General features: G+C 39.6%; 1 protein-coding gene across 13 annotated transcripts in view; it reads right to left on the reverse strand.

Annotated features, from left to right (window-relative positions):
• The window catches only part of LOC122806731 (plasma membrane calcium-transporting ATPase 2), a 2,851,771-nt gene that overhangs the window by 747,328 nt on the left and 2,082,054 nt on the right, over positions 1-22,389 (reverse strand). For 8 of the 13 annotated variants that reach the window (XM_044077392.1, XM_044077388.1, XM_044077390.1 and 5 more), the window contains 3 exons: positions 16,473-16,598; positions 14,960-14,989; positions 13,785-13,877 (listed from right to left, as the gene is read on the reverse strand). In XM_044077392.1, coding sequence (XP_043933327.1) covers positions 13,785-13,877; positions 14,960-14,989; positions 16,473-16,598 — 249 coding nt within the window. The remainder of the gene's footprint in view (positions 1-13,784; positions 13,878-14,959; positions 14,990-16,472; positions 16,599-22,389) is intronic. The other 5 variants (XM_044077397.1, XM_044077394.1, XM_044077399.1 and 2 more) reach the window with 2 other exon arrangements.

Below are 22,389 nucleotides of genomic sequence, written 5' to 3' on the forward strand. Positions count from 1 at the left end.
ACAGTAAAAGAATTTATTTGTAAAAAATGGACCAGATAAGTGTTTTCCCGTTGTAAAACCAATGCTTCTTCAGATCATACAAACATTTGTCTTCTCCTTTCAGTTGACCCCGTTAGGGGTCACACCAGCAGATTACTGGTGTCCACAGAATGAGTAGCAGTAGAGTTTTTACAGTGTCAAGTTGCCAGCTGGCATGCAATCTTCCTCAGAAGGCACACACATGAGCAAACTCACACCTAGGGTCAGTTTTAGAATGTCCAGTCCACCTGCAGCATGTCTTGGGAATGTGGGAGGAAACCAGAGCACCCGGAGGAAACCCACATGAACACAGGGAGGACATGTAGACTCCACAAAGTAGGTACCCCAGGTGAGAATTGAACCAGAGAACCTCTTGCTGTGAGGTGACAACACAAACCACTGTGCCACCCAAGTGGTACACACATTAAAAGAAGAAATTTGTTAAAGCTTGTGTTTCAACTAGAGTGCCCACGAGAAAGACAACTAAAGTGACATTTAATAAGAGAATGAGAAGGAAAGCAGAACTGTGTATAAATTCTATCAATGACTATTAGCATGGATAAAAAGCAAACGAGATCTTAAATGCCAAAAGACGCATGCTGAAATATGTTGTATAAATAGAAACGATGCATTAAGAATCACTAAGGTTGCTTTATCGTTTCTTTTTTTAGACATCTAATTTTGAAAAAAAAATCTGATCTATATATTGAGACTGACATGCTGTACATAGATCTTACAATTTTTTATACCTCATTATAAAAGAAAACAAGTATTTTTTCTGCCATTATTAATTTTCAGTTAGATACTATACAAATTTGATAAAAATACAGTGACCTATCATATGCATGAGTGGATGACACTTTATAATATAAAACAGAGATAGAACTTTGCTATAAAGTCAATTGAGAAAGTGAAAATACTGTTTTATCTAGAGGAAAATAGTTTTTTATTCAGGCATGTCCAAGGGTTAGCCCCCAGTGTTCTCTCCTGTCTATCTGATGTGCACAGACAACCTCTCCTCCTACCACCCAACACTACAACCTGTGAGTGATGCACTTATCTAGCCAAACTGCTCTCCAACCAAGACTGAACTTGACAGTCATGTGGAGAAGATAAACATTTGCACCACACCACACTCATCACATAGTCTCACTAAATCTACACCACCAAAATCCACACATAGTAACACAAAAACATTTGCGGAGGCTCTCAATAATAATCTGTCTAAGCAACAGAGACCTCCAAAGCAGAAATGCAAGCAACCTCCATCCCCCAACACAACCCAAATGACACATAGCCCACAGACTGTATGTGCCACTCAACCACAGCCAATAAGGCAAAACAACATACCCAATACACTAGTCATAGGTGACTCTACAGTCAGGCACACTGATATCCAATTCACCAGGCTAAACAAGGAGGTTACTGTCAGCTGCCTATCGGGTGCCAGGATCTGCCACATAACCCATGCACTCAGGTCACTCCACAACAAGTACAAATATGACTATGTCATTATCCATGTTGGTGTGAATGACCTGAGATGTACCTCCCTCGACTACATGAAAAAAGACATGGAAGAGCTCTCCGATCTTGTAGCCCAGGCAGGTATGACCCTAGCCCTGAGTAGCATTCTGCCATCACAAAGAATGATACCACAGTACAAGGACAAAATGATTGACTTCAGCAATTGGCTAAGCTTCTGGTGTCATTCTAAGGGGATCCAGTATCTGTCTGCTTGGGATGACATGGTCGACAGACCATGATGCTTTGTCACAGATAGCCTGCACCTGTCGCTCCTAGGATTCGGATACTGGCTAAGGCTCTTGCTGCCCCTATAGTGCCTTTTGTAGGCAGAGTTCAAATAACAAATTCACCACCATAACAGGAACAGGCAAGCAAAAACTGAAGGTAATGCTACTCAATGCCAGAAGTAGAAGTCTAAATCTCAAAATGCACTCACTCAAGGCCCTACTTAAAATGGAGAACATCGATATCTGTGCAGTGACTGAGACCTGGTTCAAGGCTCCAGAGAGCACCCCTGCACTACCAGGCTATAACTCATACCACACTTTTCAGCCATGTAACCTGGACCGAAACACCAAAGACAGGGGTGTGTCCATATTCATTAAGGATATCCACACCTCCAGGCTAGTTGCTCAGCATAATGCATCCGAGGTTATCCAAGTGCAACTAACTCTGGGAAAAACTGCAATTCAAATTGTAGCTTACTAAGGATCCCCCACCATGCCCAAGTAATCCCACTCCTCTTTTCTTGATGTACTGGAAAATATTAGGATTCAACCAAACACCCTAATAATGGGTGACTTCAACTACCCCACCATTAACTAGGAAAACTACTCGTGTACCAACTCCTTCGCTCAACGCTTTCGGGAATTCATAAATTCCAATGCTCTGGATCAAATTATCCACACCCCCACCAGGGGAACAATATCCTAGACCTAGTCATTACCAACATGAGTGACTGGTGTTCCACACCTGAAGTCAACTCCTCATTGGTTCGATCCGACCATAAGCTTATCGCCCTTGATATCCACATCCCACCCCATTAAGGAAACCACAGTAAAACATTTCTCCAAAGCCACCTTAATGCTTAAGACAGAAGTGATGAACTTCATGACACCCATGCAGATGGACAATACAGTTAGAACTGCTGAATCCTACACAAATGCACTCTATAAGCACGTACACAAGTGCATGGATCGTGCTATCCCAAACAGAACCAAGCTGCTATCCTCCAAAAAAAGGAAGCCAATCTGGTGGTCCCCTGCCATAAACAAACTGTACAACAGAAGGAAGAAATTGTTGCAAAAGAGAGTAAAATCCCATGAATGGAGGAGCTCCCTGGTCAGCCTCAATAAGAAGGTGAGATCCCCTATAAGATCCTCCAAAGCTAGCTATGAAAACAAAATTGCCACTAAATCCAAGGACAACCACAAAGCATTCTATAGCTATGTCAAGAATCTGGATGGCAACACCCAGATATGCTCTGAGTTACAGCACAAAGGCATGAAAATTACAGAACCAACTGATATTGCCAACATCTTGGCAGATAGGTTCAGTGCTAACTTTACCCCCCTCTCATGCCCTAAAGGGCCCATATCTATACAGGAAGAATGCAGAGTCCCTGTAATCACAACTACGCAGGTAAAAGTTGCACTCTCAAGCCAAAAACACAGCAACCATGGGACTGGACAACATCCTAGGCTGCGTTTTACACGAACTTCAGAATGAACTGGCTCCCCACTTAAGCACCATGTTCAATAATAGCCTCGCATCAGGCTTTGTTCCCACTGAATGGTACATAGCAACAGTTATCCCACTCCACAAAGGCGGAGCTACCACTGATCCTGGGAACTATCGACCTATTAGCCTGATGAGCCTGGTCTGCAAGGCCATGAAATGTATCATCATGGAACTCATAAACAAAGACATTGGTAATCTCCAAACTGGATCCCACCCAGTTTGGGTTTGTGAAAGGCAGATCATGCCTCCTGAACCTGATTGACTTCTTTGAGGCAGTCACCAAAGCCGTAGATGAGGATAAGGTAGTTCACACAGCCTATCTTGACCTCGCCAAGGCTTTCGACACCATCCCCCATTCTGGAATTATAGCTAAACTCACTAAACTAGGTATAAATCCCTACGTCACAAGATGGGTTGCCAACTGGCTCACTGACAGAACCCACACTGTAAAAGTTGCAGACTCCAAATCTGACCTCAAAGCAGTGACAAGTGGAGTGCCACAGGGTTCTGTCCTGGGACCTCTCCTGTTTGGTATCTACTTCTCTGAAGTACAGGCTAGCACAGAAGGCCTCTGGCTAATGAAGTTCGCAGATGACTGCAAACTAGGAGCCATAGTCAAGTCTCCGAATGATGTGGACACCCTACAGAAAAGCCTCACTGAGACAGATACCTGGTGTCAGAGCCATGGTCTCAAGCTCAGTGCCAAAATGTGCAGTGTCAACCCCTTTGGTAAAAACTCTGTACCCATGAACTACCACATAGGCAGCAATCTACTTAACACTGAATGCATGATAAGAGACCTTGGGACCCAGGTGGACAGTAGTCTCTCCTTTGATAGTCACATTGCCACAGTAGTCAGGAAGTCCTTCTACGTGGCACACCTCATCATAAAAAGGGTTCTCATCCAGGAAAAAAGAGGTCATTGTTCCCCTCTACTCGACACTCATTAGACCCATTATAGAGTACAGTACCCCTTTTGGAATGTATCTCACAAGACATCTGCAGCAGCTGGAAAGGCTACAGAAGTACCTCACAAAAGGATTACTGGCCTCAAACAAATGTCCTACACTGACCGCCTCAAAAACTCCAGCTTTACTCCTTAGCATATCACCTACTCCGAGGTGATCTCTGCCTAGCATATATAGCTATGTCAAACCCAGAGCTGTTGGACATGCTACACCTAAAGAAATCCCAATCCCTCCGAGCTACATGCTCTAGGAACCTAAACCTTGTCACCACAATAAACAGAACACACTGGAGGGATAGATTCCTGTCCCAGAGACTTCCTATGCTCTGGAACAAGCTACCCATCTATGTCAAGCAAAGTTCTTCATTAGCACTCTTCAAGAAAAATCTTGATGAGTGGATGGGAAATAGGAAATACACCCCGAGGATCACTTCTGTGTCTCTGCTCAACAGTGGCACAGGAAAATAACTTTCTTGGGTGGCGTAAGCCATGGAACCTTGCTGGCTAGGCTTATGTAGGCCCTTGGGCTGATAGCTTAGTACCTACCTATGAACCTATGATTACACAACAATGTACTGACATATATGAGTCATATTTACATGACAGGTTTGTTCACTTGAGTAGTCAAATATATCAGGATAAAGTGAAATAAAGGACTTCTATGACCTCTTGAAGAATAGTTCATGATGATGTTGCTTTTCTAAAGTAGTAGTAATGGGAAGAAGAAACTGTAAAATAAACGTGTCTACATCCCAAAACTCTACTGCCTTCCTAAAAGTCATTGACGCTTGATTTCCCCTCCTAGGAAGCTGACTGTGTCAGGTTATGATGGCATCTTGTAAAATGTGGGAAAGGTCATTGATAAGGAATTATTTAAATATGTTAAATGTTAACACCTTTAATAAATTATCACTTAAGACATAGGCACACAAAGAGTAAAAAAATATATTAACGTTTTCCATTATACACATCCATTACATCTTCTTTCTTTATAGCAACTGTCTTTCATTTCATTATATAAACCACTGAATTCCTGTATTCTCTCCTACTAATGAACATTATTCTGCATGTATTGTTCACACAAATTCTGTTTATTTCTACTTAAATTAGTCATTCCCTTTTCTAAAGATCCAGCTTCCAATATCTCTTTTACAATGTTCATTGCTTCAAATATAAATATTTTGATTCATATCAAAGAGATTCTAATGATTTAATGCAGAAGATGTACCCAGCAGTTTGAAACGAGAATATGTTTATCATAACCCCCTAAGTATTTAGCCTATATAGCAACATGCAACAGGAAGACAGGCTAGAGACCATTATACATTTTATAGGAGACACACCCAGTATGGATTCATGTAACAATTATAATGGCTTGCACTAAAATTTGGTCTAACTATAGAATGTAATTGAAAAATCCTTAGTGAGACTTTATTTTATCACATGGATATTTATATTGGTTTATCATGTCTGATAAATACTATGGGGTATTTAGTAAAGCATTGCACTTATGAAAAGAGATCTTTCTGTAACATTAAGCTCTAATTTGTCTGAATAAGTGGTAATGTTATAGAAAGGGTATTTGTAAGCTAAGGTGTAAGGTTAGAGTTAAAGGATGAAGAATGCGTCCATCTACTGAAAGGTGAGAGAAATCATCAGTATGTGATGTCACCAATAAAGCTCTAGGACACATGCAAAGTAGGCAATATTGTCAACAAATCAAGCTCAAAGACAGATAATGACATTTCAGCATAACATCCACTGATGACATAAAGAGTAAAAAGTTGTGCCAGGTTGCAAGCAAGTATTTCAGGTAACCATGCCCTGTTACAAAAATGAGTATTTGTCATATTACTGCATTTTTCTCTTCCACTTGATTTACATCATTTTCCAGAAAACATTCTCCAGACCCCAAATCACTCTTTCTTTCCTTCCCCCATCCTTACTGCTAGACTGTTTAACTGAAGGTGGTGTGTGATACTATGCATATCTTACCACCAAGAGCTGCAGAGTTGTATGTCCCAAAGGTATACATTGTCATCCATGGTCTGCTGTTCCTTCTTCTCCTTTAGGGTTTAGCGTTTATTATCTTTATTTGCAATTTTCTTTAAGAGCATGAAATACATGCGTTTTTGGTGTAACTCATACTTGCTGACATATAATTGCTTTTACATTAGTGCATTATTTCATAAAACCCTAAAACTGAAATCCATTATGTCGTGCAGAATACTTGCTACAACTGTATTAAAGCATATCAAAGTATTCTATACAAAGTGTGTTTAATTTTGTTATGTTTGGGTACCAGATAAGTGTATTAATCCAACATGGCTTTATCTCAGTTAAAACCTGGAGAAGTTTTGTGTTTCAAGGTTTCAACACAATATGTTTTGTTAATTTACTTTACTAACTCTTGGCAAAAGACAAGAATAATGTAAAATATTACATTTGTTACCTCTTTTCTGTACAGTGATAAATTAATCATGAAAAAAGACAATGTTTTTTTCAGTTTTGTGATCTACTTTACATTATAATTGCACATGATTTGTAAATCACAGATTTGAATTTTATGGTTTAGGTTAATAGGTTCATAGGTAGGTACTAGGCTGTCTGCCCAAGGGCATTTATAAGCCTAGCCAGAGTGTGTCGGCTTTCGCCACTCCATTGATTAATTAACTGAGCCTCTGTCAAGCAGAGCCAATTATGTGATCCCAGGGGTGTATTTTCTGGTACCCATCCACTCGTCAAGGCTTCTCTTGAAGAGTGTTAGTGAGGCGCTCTGCCTAATGTAGTTAGGAATTTTGTTGCAAAGCATGGGGAGTCTCTGTGACAGGAATCTATCCCTCCAGCATGTTCGATTTATTGTTGTGACAAGGTTTAGCTCACTAGAGCGCGTGGCTCACAGTGACTTGGATTTCTTTAGGTGGAGCATGTCCATCAATTCTGAGTTGGACATGTCTTTGTAAGTCAGGCAGAGATCACCTCTGAGTAAGCGATACGCCACTGAGTACAGCCGGAGTTTTTTCAGTCGGGCTGTATAGGACATATGTTTGAGGCCAGTAATCCTCTTGGTGAGGTGCTTTTGTGGTCTTCCCAGCTATTGGAAGTGTCTTTTGAGGTACATCCCAAATGGGGCATTGTACTCTATGATGGGTCTGATGAGTGACGAGGAGAGGGGCACTATAACCTCTTTATTTCTAGATGCAAACCTTTTAGTAATTAGATGGGCTTCATAGAAGGATTTCCTAACTACTTTGGCAATATAATTGTCAAAGCAAAGATTACTATCTACCTGGGTCCCCAGATCTCTTATTACCTCTTCTGTATTAAGGGGGCTTCTGCCTATGTGGTAATTTGTGGGTGTTTTGTTTTTCCCAAACGGGATGACTATGCATTTTTTTGGCATTTAGCTTGAGGCTATGATTTTGACACCAGGTGTCTGTCTCAGTAAGGCCTTTTTGAAGGAGAGTCAATTATGGCTCCCAGTTTGCAGTCATCGGAGAACTGGGTTAGCCATAGTCCTCCTGTAACATGCACTTAACTATGTACTGTATTTAAAATCAGTTATGAAGTACCCATTGTTGGTCTTGCTACAGCAAAAGATCAAATGCTGATGGTGATCACCAAAAGGTGAATCAGAAAAAACAAGTTTTCATAAATACATTGAAACTCAAAACTTGAAGAAACACTTATAAAACACCTACACTTCCAGATTTTGGGAGCAGTGCTCCTCACAAACACACTGTGTGTGTGTGTGTGTGTGTGTGTGTGTGTGTGTGTAAAATACATATATATATATATATATATATATATATATTAATACTTTGAACAATGTAACAGACATAAGTATTAATGCTGATATCAGTTTAACTCAGACTTATAGAAACAATCTGAGGTTCCACAGAAATGACCTTTTCATATACAGCACACCACCTCCACATTTGTGATCATACCCTAAAATGTGAATCACAAATGTCTTGCATTTCTATTTTGGCATTCAAATTTGTTTATAAAATCCATGTCAGTCTAATAAAATATACTGAATTACAATGGCACATTGAGATACCATAAGTAATATCTATGCAGTGATACGAAAAATGAAAGATAAGATGGAGAAATTGTGATGACTACACTGTATTACAGAAATACTGTCTTCGCAGGTAAATAGTAGGCAGGCAGTCTTCAGACTATTACATGCCTAGCCAATATCCAGAAAATGACAAAACGTAAGACTCAGACTCTGTACCTTTGTGACTGTGAGGTAAAACTTCTTAACCATTACACCAATCCATTGTTGTTGATTTGTAATATTTTGACAATATTTATACCTTTTTATTATTTTTCATCTATATTATAGTGCCTGATTACTGGCAAACTCTTCTGTGTCCCACCATAACCTGAAATGCAGTACATTGCCAAGCAGTTGACATAACAGCATGAGTGCCTCCACCTGGCTCCTTAGAACGTAATCGTGAAATTGATTTGACAGGAAGTAAATATCTCAGTGTAATCAGTAAAAGTTAAATAGCTTAGGAAGATTTACTGATAAGGGAATGTAAAGTGAAACAGAATAAGAAAAGGTTGCCTCTAAGCAAAAAGATCCTGAAGTGTGGCAAACAAGTGTAGTCAGTATAAATTCTCAAAAGAATGCTGCATGCGATATAGTCATTTTAAATTAGTATTATTTCAGCTGTCAGGAAAAATGATGCATTTTTTTGACTAGCAAGAGTATTCCTTTGAGGTGTTCTACAGAGCACTACAACTCTGCGAGATATGGAAAGCAATGCTGTTTCCCCTCTTGGCTTTAAAATAGCTTGCCTTTACTCAATTCACTAAGGATTACTTGCACCTCTGAGGATTTCTTTCAACATTTATTTAGTCTTGTCACAGACCTTTGCTGTCAGTTTTTACAGCAAAATTCTACTTCTATTCTGCCTTCAGAAGATATTTTAAATGACATTTCTTTCAGTCTTTACTAAAGGTTTCTGGTAGTGTTACTGTATTACTGTAGATGAATATAATCTATAATAGTGACATATTTTCAGTGACAACTACTGAGTCAGAATCCTGTGCAACCTCACAACTTGTTGACATGAGATATAAATTGATGGTGGAAGGCTATTACTCTTTTCTAGATAAAATACTTTGTGTGCGGAAACCTTGAATTCTTTTATTAATTGAGCAAAGCAGGTTGGTCAATTAGAGCAATGGATGGAAATTCCTAGTTCAGGTATATGGTAAAGCCACATGGAGAAACACCCCACAAGCCACTCATTACCATGTCAAATGTATACATATTTATTTAGCCTCACAAACATGAAAACACACACACAAACTGAAGCAGCCACATCCGCATTGCTTTTCTGTACCGAAATATGAGTACTCCCTCAGGGATCACTGGGAGACTACCATCAAATGGCAGTGTTCACATTTCCTTACTAGAGTTAAACTTCACTCAGCCACACACACACACACACACACACACACACACACACACACACACACACACACACACACACACACACACACACACACACACACACACACACACACACACACACACACACACACACACACACACACACACACACACAAGCAATCAGATACTCAAACTCCAAGACATTCATACACATGCAAGCAGACAATTACAAACAAACTCACACCTGTTCATTCATAAACAACCCTCTAACTCATTCACACTCATGGCAGCACTCACATATATAAGATGCACAAATGCCCCATTATAAACATACACATCTAGGCTTGTGATCCTATACCTACCATACTGTGACCATCCATGCTGACACACACACACACACACATACACACACACACACACACACACACACACACACACACACACACACACACACACACACACAACACACACACTCGTGTATACACACACACACACACACACACACACACACACACACACACACACACACACACACACACACACACTCTTAGCATCACTTACCCACCACACTGTGACCATCCATGCAGACACAGACATGCACACACATGCACACATGCACAGACGCACACACACACACACACACACACACACACACACACACACACACACACACACACACACACACACACACACACACACACACACACATACACACATTACCCACCACACTGTGACCATCCATGCAGGCACACACACACACACACACACACACACACACACACACACACACACACACACACACACACACACACACACTTAGCATCCCCTACCTATTGCACTGCAACCACTGAGGCAGACAGACACTCACACACATACACACATGCTAACACACACACACACACACACACACACACACACACACACACACACACACACACACACACACACACACACACACATATCTAGACTCACAATCTCCTTCCTAACCACCACAGTGCAACCTCTCAGGCAGAAAGACATAATGCGCATGCATTCATTCAGCTTCATTTATGCCTCTACAGATGTGAAAACACTTACACACACATACACACAGACTGACGCAATTCTCCTTACTTATTGTTACCTGTATCATGAGTACTTCCACAGTAGGCAATGGGAGACTGCTGTCAAATGTGGCTTGCAGATGGTTTCAATTAAACCACACTTATGCTTCAATATATTGTTGAATATCTCACTGCAGTAGCATGATTCTAAAATAAGATAGATTGTTGAATATCTCACTTCAGTAGCATGATTCTGAAATCAGATAGATTGTTGAATATCTCTCTGCAATAGCGTAATACTGAACTCAGATTGCTGAATATCTCACTGCAGTAGCGTGATACTGAAATCAGACAGATTGTTGAATATCTGACTGCAGTAGTATGATTCTGAAATCAGGATAGATTAATGGATATCTCACTGCAGTAGCATGATTCTGAAACCAGATAGATTGTGGAATATCTCACTGCATTATCATGATACTGAAATCAGATTGTTAAACATCTCACTGCAGTAGTGTGATACTGAAATCAGACAGATTGTTGAATATCTCACTGCAGTAGCATGATTCTGAAATCAGATAGATTTATGGATATCTCACTGCAGTAGCATGATTCTGAAATCAGATTGTGGAATATCTCACTGCAGTATCATAATACTGAAATCAGATTGTTAAACATCTCACTGCAGTAGCGTGGTACTGAAGTCAGACAGATTGTTGAATATCTCACTGCAGTACGGTGATTCTGAAATCAGATAGATTATTGAATATCTCACTGCGGTAGCAAAATTCTGAAATCAGATAGATTATTGAGTATCTCACTGCCTGTGTGATTCTGAAATCAGTAGTATTAAGGAACTCAATCTCATTATAAATGTCTTCTTGGGGCAGAAGCAAGGTTAAAGTCACTTAATCAAAACTTGTTTTATAAAGCCACATTTCGATGAAAACACTTTTGTGAAACTTAGCTAGAGTCACAGTTCACCAACTCAAGTAAATAAAAACAGTGTTTTTTTTTTCATAGAATGTAACCCATACCTTCACTATTTAACTGCTTCTAAGGCCAGCACATCTGGACAGTTAAATAACGATTTTCTGACAAGATCAAGGATTTTCTTTTTGCAGTATGTGCCCTATTGACTTTTAGATAACTGTAACATATCCACATTTGAAATTATTTTACTTAGTGAAGCACAATTCAGAAAACTGTCCTCATCCCATCTGTCATTGCAGCCTAGTTTGATTTACAGTTTTAGTGCCAAAAAATAAACTTTTTTAGTGTTTTTTTGGCAGGTGTGTCTACCCATGGTGACTTCCATGAAAGATATGTTAGCCTTTGTATCCATCCTCTGGTGCCTATTCAAGGACTATTAGTCTTTGAGCCTCAGAAATGCAGGACTAATCATGCATGTGGTGGGTTTCTCACATCACTATTAATTTGATGAGGAGCGCATTTTCCTTCTTAACCTCACCCTTGCTGACCACACAAAGCTGCCACACTGGAGCGGATAATGTACTTGCTTCTCCCTTAATGACATTTGCATGGGCAACAGCCTTGCATTTCTGGGTCACATATCTCATTCCAACTATAGCATGCTGGTGCAATGCAGGGACCCCGTACCATCCTTTAAAGAAAAGGATAGCAGGTAATATGCCACTTCATCTTCTCTCTCCCCTCCCAAGTAACTCTACCAAAACATTTTTTTAGACCAAGCAGAACTCAAATTTGTTACAGAATTTGTTTGAGACTTTTGTTTATCTTGTATCATTCTTCTTCAAAAGAACAATCTTTTGGTGCCATGGAAAGTATTTCAGGATGAACTGACCATTATATCTTCAAACTGATGATTAAACTGTGTATGAGAAGCAATAATATCACACAATAATGCAGTGTGTTCCTCACAAATGCAAACAGAAATGTTGCTTAATACTATTTTTACTAGAACTGTAGGTGCATTTCTTTATTTTCTTCATTATCAGCCCCAAGAAGCACGTTTATTTCTAGGTGCTTCTCATATGTTATGCCTAAAGACATTATTAATCAGAAGATGGGATTTTCATTATTGTAGTATTCTTTAAATACTACAATACTCTAAACAGGTATGCTTATCCTTACATGTGGTATTCCTTAAATACTACAATACTCTAAACAAGTAACCCTATCCTTAAATGTGGTGTTCCTTAAATACTACAATACTCTAAACAAGTAACCCTATCCTTACATGTGGGTTTCCTTAAATACTACAATACTCTAAACAAGTATCTTTGTCCTTATATGTGGTATTTCTTTAATACTACAATACTCTAAACAAGTATCCCTATCCTTACATGTGGTGTTCCTTAAATACTACAATACTCTAAACAAGAATCTTTATCCAGGTCTATACTACATAGTCGAAGTTCCGTAACTTCGACTGACATATGTTCGAACACAAATGTCCGAAGTTACGGAACTTCGAGTATGAATATAAACATGAAAATAGAAGAGTGCAGTTTAGTTTTCCCTTTAATGCACTGTAGCACAACCTTGGAGTTGGTATATTTAAAGAGCGGGGGTGTAGGGGGTGCAGGGGGGTTGCCCCCCTGCATATACCCTTTTATTTTCTTTTATTTATTTATTTTTTAATGTTTTTATTCATACTCGAAGTTCCGTAACTTCGGACATATGTGTTCAAACATATGTCAGTCAAAGTTACTGAACTTTGACTATGTAATATAGACCCTCTTTAACCTTACATGTGGTATTCCTTAAATACTACAATACTCTAAACAATTATCCCTATCTTTACATGTGGTATTTCATCAATACTACAATACTCTAAACAAGTATCCCTATACTTACATGTGGTATTCCTTAAATACTACAATACTCTAAACAAGTATCCCTATACTTACATGTGGTATTCCTTAAATACTACAATACTCTGAACAAGTATTCCCATCCTTACATGTACACAGCATGCAGGTGCAACAAATATGCAGTTTGGTGGGAGCTACACAGAGAAGAAACAGGAGAAGAGGAAGGTGTAAATAGCCAAGATGAAACGAAGAAAAAAAACTAGGTGTTCTGGACGTACCATTGACTACGTTGGCATTTGCATTAGGTGTGGCATTTGCATCTGTTGCACCATCTGTGGCTGGAGCAGGGTGGGATGAGGGATGGGTTGTCTCTAATGATCAATAATGAATAAAAGAAAAAAATAATGTGAATGAAACAGCATGACATATACAACACAATGGGTTAATGCAGTCATTTTCTTTTCAACATGCTCTGTAACATCAAAATGTAAGACCTACAGATAAAATTAAAAACAAAACACTTTTCTCAGGCATTTGCTTACATCATGAAATAAATGCTGCACATAAAATAAAATCATTTAATAACATGAAACATGCACATCTGATTGTTATTGATTAGTACAATGAAATGGGGATTGACCGTACCAATAACACACATCCTATCATGAAGTTTATTTACTAGAAGTAATATCAACCTTTGGCTTGTTGCTTAATATCATGTTTATATAAATGTAAAATGCTTGTGACACTCATGGGAGATGATACTAATGCATATGAAAGCTATGAGGATGTGTGCTATAAATGTATGTCAATATACCCTTCTGGAGCCTGATTATGTGTAATGTAATAATCATATCTCAAAGAGTATTAGAGCACAGTATACTATGAACCTAAAACTAAGACTGAACATCTGTAGTGTCTGCTTCTCTTGAGGTATTCTTATTAACAGTTGAGTCATAACAATACAAATGTAGCAACAATGCACATAACGGTACATTTCTTTGCTACACAACATCATAAGGAAGGCATGCACTGACCTGTCCATATGTGTGATATTCTTTAAAATCAAGCCTGTTAAATCTCTATGTATTGAATTTAGAAGTGAATTTGCTTATTATTTTTCCCTCAAATCTGATGTTTCTTGAATTTGCTTATTCATATAGGAAATTTTCTCTTGACATGAACATTGATATGATAAATTGAAACAGGTCAGTTCCCCAAGCAAGTAAATAAAATAGCAGATAGCAGTGCTTAATTGTTATAGCATTTGCTGCATATTTTAAAATCGCATTAAGCCAAAAAAAAAATCTTTCCTGGCAGACAGGCAGAAAGAAGAAAGGTGAAACAAATCTACTTCTCTACGAACTAAGAAGTCACCGCTCAGATAAGCACAAGGCCCTTTCCCAATTTAGACATCATTGGTATGCAGATATAATGTACTCGTGTACTCTACCTTTAACTTGACTTTCTTCCTGTTTTTCACCTGTACAATGAGTTTTAAAATGTTACCAAAACAGACAGAATGACAGAATCCTAAACACAGTTATGTGATCTCTAGAAAATGACAACCATATTCAACCCTTCCCAGAAGCAAAGCTAGGAGCAGATTATATGAGGTACAAATCTCTCTCCTTGCCTATGCTTTAACATTTGTTTGTGAAAACAATAGTGCTGTCTGTCTTAGGCAATAATATTGGTGTATCAAACAGATTAAGTAACTTGCTCAGGTATAGCTAAATTGCCCTCCTTTGATTGCATTGATCATATGATTTATCACACTAACATGCAGTTTATATGAAATCCATTATCCTTTCAGTATAGAGCCACTGATACAGAAAATATTTATCTTACCATCCTGTTACAGGCTTTTTTAGCTACTTCCTTCTGAAAGAAACTTACTGTAGCTATTTATTTAAAATCTTGTGTGACTTTAACTTGTGATTAAATTGTACTGCTGCTGTTACCCACTGTCTCTACATGGATGCCATTTAACTCTGAGCATGTCAGTTAACAAGCGAAAATGTCATGCACCACCAATTAACTGACTGAATTAAAGACTCCTTCCTACTACACAGTGTGAAAAATATTTAAGAACATGTTAATGTTATTTGGAAAAAATACTCTTTAGGTGAAAGAATGAAATGCATTTCTATATTTGCAATTATTGGTGACATATTAAAATTCAGACAAAAACAGACATTATTATACTGAGAAATGCAACATCATAACAACAGTGTCCAGCTTCTGATGGAAGGTGGTTCTTATCTAGTTAAGTGAGTGCTTGCAATACTTAAGGGATCCTAACTTTAACATGTCAGGCACTAAAGTGTAAATAGTAAGATATAAGTATGTACAAACTGTACAATCATAATGCAGACCTATGTTATTAGCTTCATACAGTGTTAGGTGTAACACATTCATAATGTAAAAATACACCTATATTTATTAGATTGTATAATATTTTTGGTTCATCTCCCTCAAGTGTGGAGCTGACATATCCTTAATTAATAATCAACCATAAACAAGTTTATGGCAGCGTTAATATAAAACTTCATTATTAATTTCATAATCCTGGTAACCATCTAGTTTCAATATAATTCGTAGCCTTTTTGGATATATAAATGTAAGTGAGTCAGCAGATAAGAAATGATGCAACTGATTACTACTTTATCATATCTCAAGCATTTTAAGAGTTCTGAATGCAAGTTTTGCAATACAAACGTTTAATCTAATGACATCTTGAACAACTACATGGTGCAGGAGAAGTAATTTAGCTGTTATACAACACAAAGACAAATACACAGACCATGAAACCTTGACAGTGATTCTGTATGGAAAAAAAACTTAAGCCATATACCAATATTTCTATTTAATTTGGATGAACTAACATTCAAGTTTGAACTGCTGACTGCAAGCTTCCAATGTTTCTAACTAGGTCGGCCGTCACTCCATGTTAAGTACTTTACCTTTCTTGCTTTTTTTCTCTTCCTCTTCACCCCCAGCTCCCAGCAATGTGAAGATGATGCCAGTCTGGGAATTAACACCCACAGCTGTGACCACCATTTTTCCAGAGCCTTCCATGACATGAGTTCCTGCAAAAATACAGAATATATCATATTATACACCACTGCAGTTAAAAGTATAATAATGATAATAATAATAATAATAATAATAATAATATAAATAATAATGCATTTTTAATAAAAAACATTCTGAAGCCAAGCAGCTGTTGCTCTTTAGCATAATGATGTAATAATTCACATTGTTGTATACTATCAGGAAACTGAATTTTAGTAAAAATGAATACAAAGAGACCAGTTGGTATAATGGTTATGGTCTTTGCCTCCAATGCATAAGGTACAAGGTTCGATCCTGACTTCCGACAAATGCCTGTTTGGAGTTTGCATGTTCTTCCTGTGTCTCCATGAGGTTCTTCCCATGTCCAAAAAATATGCTGAGTGTTTCCATCTCACACTCACTAATGAATGGGGCTGTGGGCAGCAGCACAGACTCTACATGGTGCCCTATAGGGGAAAGAGTTGTACAGACCAACAGCTTTGCGCATCTACTGTGGTGCACAGTATCCTCAAGATAGGAGAACATGGATCACAGACTGCATGTTATGGCAGGGCTAGCCACTTGATGGTGTAAAATATGGCTCTAGGTGATTCTGTCATGTTGGCTAATGTTGCCAAAATGGGCATGGGTAGTTACCTTTGATTAGTGGGTTGAGGACCCGGCCTACTTCGACCTATGCCAGGGACCGATGCTAACGGTGGGAGGCATATATGTGCCCCTATTGGCCACTGTGTGCTCACCATATAGCCCAGCAGCCCTGGGTCAATAAGCAAATGGTCATCCAGTGTCTAATTGCCCAGCCTGGGTTACCTGGGATAGTTCTATTGTTGGACAGTAAACCAACCATCCTGCCAAACATGAATTGAGAATTGCTACATTTAATGTAGGTTCACTGACAGGATGCAGCTTGGAAGTGGATGGCATGATAATATGGAGAAGCCTGGACATCTTATGTGTACAAGAGACAATAAGGAAGGGCAGGGCAGCAAATCCACTTGGCTTGGGATCCAGACTTTACTACTCAGGAGGGGGACAGGCTAGAAATGGTGTAGGAATTGTGGTGAGAGAGAGGCTTCAGAAGGCAGTGAGGGATGTCATTATAATTAGTGACAGATTCATGGCAGTCAGACTCCAGTGTAATGATAGGGCAGTATTCATAATCTCCGCCCCATAACAGGGTTGTGATATTGAGGAAAAGACTGCATTTAGACAGTAGTTGCAGGATCTACTTGATAAAGCAGGACAACATGAATTGGGGTGTCTTAAATACACATATCAGAACAGGATATGAGGACTGCCTGGGTCCACATGGTTGGGACAACAGGAATAAAGAAGGAGAAGCCCTTCTAGACTTCTGTCTAGCAAATGGCTTAATAGTAGCCAACACATGGCTCAGAAAGAGAGACAGTCACAAAATCACATACAAGAGTAGCCAACATGCAACTCAGGTAGACTCCTTCCTAGTAAGAAAAAAGCACTGCAAAGTCATCTCCAGTGAAACAGTTGACCCACAGCATAAACCACTAGTTGTTGTCACACTCAGCTGCTAGCAGTGGTCAGAGAAGGCTCTAAGGTCAACAGAGACCAGGCTGAAGACCTGAAAGTTGACTGGAGAGAAAGTACAGCAGTTCAGATAATTACTCAGAGCTCTAGTACCCCAAGAAGAGTATGAAATAGGTGGAGTTGAAGAAGAGTGACAGCACCTAAGAACAGCATGTGTTAGGATGACAGAAAAGATATGTGGCCAAGCCAGGTATGGAAATAAGGTACATAAGGAAAGCTGGTGGTGGAATGCAGAAATCCTGGAAGTCATCAAAAGAAAGGAGGAGTGCAGGAAGAAGTGGGAGATAGAAAAGACTGACCAAGCTAGGAAGGACTATTGGTAGGCTAACAAAGAAGCTAAGAAAGAAGTTGCAATAACAAAGAATAGGGCATCTGAGGCACTGTACCAACTTCTGGAAAGTGACTCAGTAAGTGGCATGAAGAAACTATATCAGACTGCAAGGCAAAGAGAAAGATAAAGAAGATAGTCAGACACCCTTCATAAGGGATGCCAGCAACAACCTGCTCACCAGTACACAGATCATCAAAGGCAGATGGAAGGAGTATTTCCAGCAGCTTCTGAATGAAAAAAAAACCCCACAGAAGCTGCTCTGCCCCAGAAAGAGTCTACAATACGAGAAGAAAAGGAGCCCACCCTAGAAGAAATAAGAACAGCACTAAGGAAAATGAAGTCGGGGAAAGCAGCAGGCTCAGATGAGGTCACAGCAGATATGATAAAGATGCTGGGTGAGATAGGGGAGAAATGGCTCTTGAGGGTACTAATAGCAGTGTGGAGAGAAAGGCGTATTTCAGATGACAGGAAAATAAGCATACTTATGCCAGCATACATGAGCAAAGGGGACATCCACAAGTGTGGGCAGTACAGAGGCATCAAACTCCTATCACACTGCATGAAAGTTCTGGACAGGATGATTGGTAAATGGATATGCAGAGTAGTAGAATGTAAGATGGGAGATGAGCAGTTCAGATTCAGATCTGGATGCAGCACAATTGACCCAATGTTTGCAGTGAGACAGATACTTGAGAAGAAGCTACAGATGAAGACAAAGAGTCCAACTGGGCTTTCATAGACATGGAGAAAGCATATGACAAGGTTCCATGAAAGCTAATCTGGGCAGTACTGCAGTGGTTTGAAGTCCCAGAAATATTGGTAGAATTAGTGCAGGCTGTGTACAAGGACCTAATGACTCAAGTACGAACAGTGTTTGGCCTCACAGAGGGGTTCCCAGTGGGAGTGGGTGTACACCAGGGTTCAGCTCTGAGCCCACTGCTGTTCATACTAGTGATGGGCTACATTAGTAAGCAGGTCGGATGGGACATTTCAACAAAGTTACTGTATGCAGACAATGTTGCAGTACAGGCAGACACTGAGCAAGAACTGCATCAAAGGATAGAAGAATGGAATACAAAACTGAAGGCACATGGGATGAAACTAAGCACACATAAGATGATGGTAATGGCAGAAAAACTGGGAAAATCAGAAGAAGCTTAGAATAGAGATAGAAAGGAAGATAGTGGAATAGGTAAACAGCTTCAAGTATCTGGGAGAGGTGGCTGAGGAGAAGGGAAGTCTGAATGAAGAGGTCAAATGTAGAATCAGAAGGACTGCAGACAACTGACATAGAATGTCAGGTGTAGTCTATGACAGAAGAATGCAAAGAAGCTGAAAAGTAAGGTGTACAAGACAGTGGTGTGGCCAGTACTACCATATGGTACAGAAACCTGGGCAGTAAAGGCAAAACAGTTGAAGAAGATAGAGGTTATGTAAACAAAGTGCCTGAGAAGGGTGGTAGGATGCACATTGTGGGACAGATGAAGAAATGAGGACATAAGAGCAGAAGCCATAGTAGCTCCAATTGCAGAAAAGATAAAAGAGATCAGATTACGGTGGTTTGGACACATACAGAAAAGCAGAAGACAATCTGGTGAGGAAGATTTGGGACAGAGAGGAAGAAGATAATAGGAAGCGAGGACGTCCAGCAAAGAAGTGGATGGATTGTGTGAAAGAAGATCTGCGACAGTCAGGAATGAGTGTTGAAGAAGGCAGGAGTGTGGCACTGAATCGAGAGAGGTGGCGAAGGTTAACACAATACCCCGACCCCATGTAGAAAAAAAAATGGGAAAAGGGGGGCTGATGATGATGATGATGAATATGAAGAACAAATTTTCAACCAAAACATTGTATCACTGATAAAAACAATACCATGAAAGATACATGTCAGCAGTGGAACAACAATTAAAATAAATGAGGGGCATGGGGGAATGAGAGACATCCTCAGGTTAAGGCTTTAATGTGAAATGATCGGAAACTTTCAGGATGGGTATTAATAAAGTATTGGACACATCAACTTCTTGCAAGTTGGTATGTAAATGTCTATTTCAGAGTAAGACAGAAATGTTATATGATTACCTTTCCCCATCTGTCTGTATTTTCCTTAAAATACATAATTTAGACATAGATATTAAAACTCAACATGCCTTCCCTTATCTATCTATGAGATACATTGATCATTTTTAGCCTATGTCTGATAATTACTGATCTCTCAAGAAAACTGCCTTGTGACTGTGCATTACACATTTAATTTTGTATGATGCTTATTCTGTATTTACATTAATTCATTTTCTATCTGTGAGCCCCCCCCCCCCCTTAACTGCTAATAGCTACAAGCTATGCAAGCTTATCCTGTAAAATCATCCTGTACAAACACATGCAACAACTGGTATGCTACCAGCGATACCTACCTAAAAGGATACAAAGCCTAAAGAGTATGTCCTACATGGACTGACTCACAGCTCTGTCACTATACTCAGTATCCTAGAGACTGCTAAGAGGTGATCTATGTCTAGCATACAAAGCATCCGCATATCCAGTAATGATGGATTTACATCAGCAGGTCAAATGGCATTAGAAATACTTGGTTTAGAGGTCTAAACCTCTTCTGCAACATCAACAGAATGGCTTGGAGGGAGAACACTAAACCCACATATGCGGAGGCCCTTAACATTAACCTGCCCAAGCAAGAAGGACCTCTGAAGCTGAAACGCAAACAAACACCAATCACAATCAAAGTATCACATAGCTCACAACACCAGTGTGCCACCCAACAACAGCCCCTAAGGCAAGACAACATACCCAACACTTTAGTCACAGATGACTCTATAGTCAGCCACACTGATGTCCCACTCACCAGGCTGAACAAGGAGAAAATTACAGTCAGCTGTCTCTCGGGTGCCAGGATCCGCCACATAACGCATGTACTCAAGTCACTCCACAAGTACAAATATGACTCTGTCATTGTCCATGTTGGAGTGAATGACTTGAGACGTACCTCCCTGGACTACATGAAAAGAAACTTGGAATAGCTCTCGGATCATGTGGTCCAGGCAGGTATGACCCTAACCCTGAGTAGCATCCTGCCTTCTCCCAGAATTATACCACAATATAAGGACAAAATGACTGACTTCAACAATTGGCTAAGCTTCTGGTGTCATTCAAAGGGGATCTAGTATCTGCCTGTCTGGGATGACATGATCAACAAACCACAATGCTTTGCCAGAGATGGTCTGCACCTGTCGCCCCTGGGATTTAGGTTACTGGCTAAGGCTCTTGCCACCCCTATAGAGCCTTTTTTAGGCAAGGCTCAAAGGACAAAAACACCACCATAACAGGTACAAGTATGCAAAATCTGAAGGCAATGCTGCTCAATGCTAGAAGTTTAAACCTCAAAATGCACTCTCTTGAGGCACTCCAGAAAATGGAGAGCATGGATATCTGTGCAGTAACTGAGATCTGGTTCAAGGCTCCAGACAGCACCCCTGCAATACCAGGCTACAACTCTTACCACACCTTTCAGCCACCAAACCAGGACTGAAACACTAAAGGTGGAGGAATGTCCATATTCACCAAGGATATTCACACCTCTAGGCTAGTTGCCCAACACAATACATCCAAAATTCTCCAGGTGCAACTAGCACTAGGTAAGACTGCAATTCAAATTGTAGCTTACTACAGATCCCCCACCATGCCCCAAGATTCTCACTACACCTTTTTAAACATACTGGAAAATATTAAGATACAACCAAACACCCTAGTACTGGGTGATTTCAACTACCTTGCCATTAACTGGGAAAACTACTCATGTACCAACACCTTTGCCCAACAATTCTTGGTATTCATAAATGTCAACTCCCTGGATTAACTAATCCATAGTCCCACCAGGGGCTCCAATATCCTGGACCTGG

This window comes from Protopterus annectens, chromosome 7.part0 (genome assembly GCF_019279795.1).
Source record: "Protopterus annectens isolate FY-2018-M chromosome 7.part0, PAN1.0, whole genome shotgun sequence".
In the NCBI taxonomy this organism is placed as follows: Eukaryota; Metazoa; Chordata; order Ceratodontiformes; family Protopteridae; genus Protopterus; species Protopterus annectens.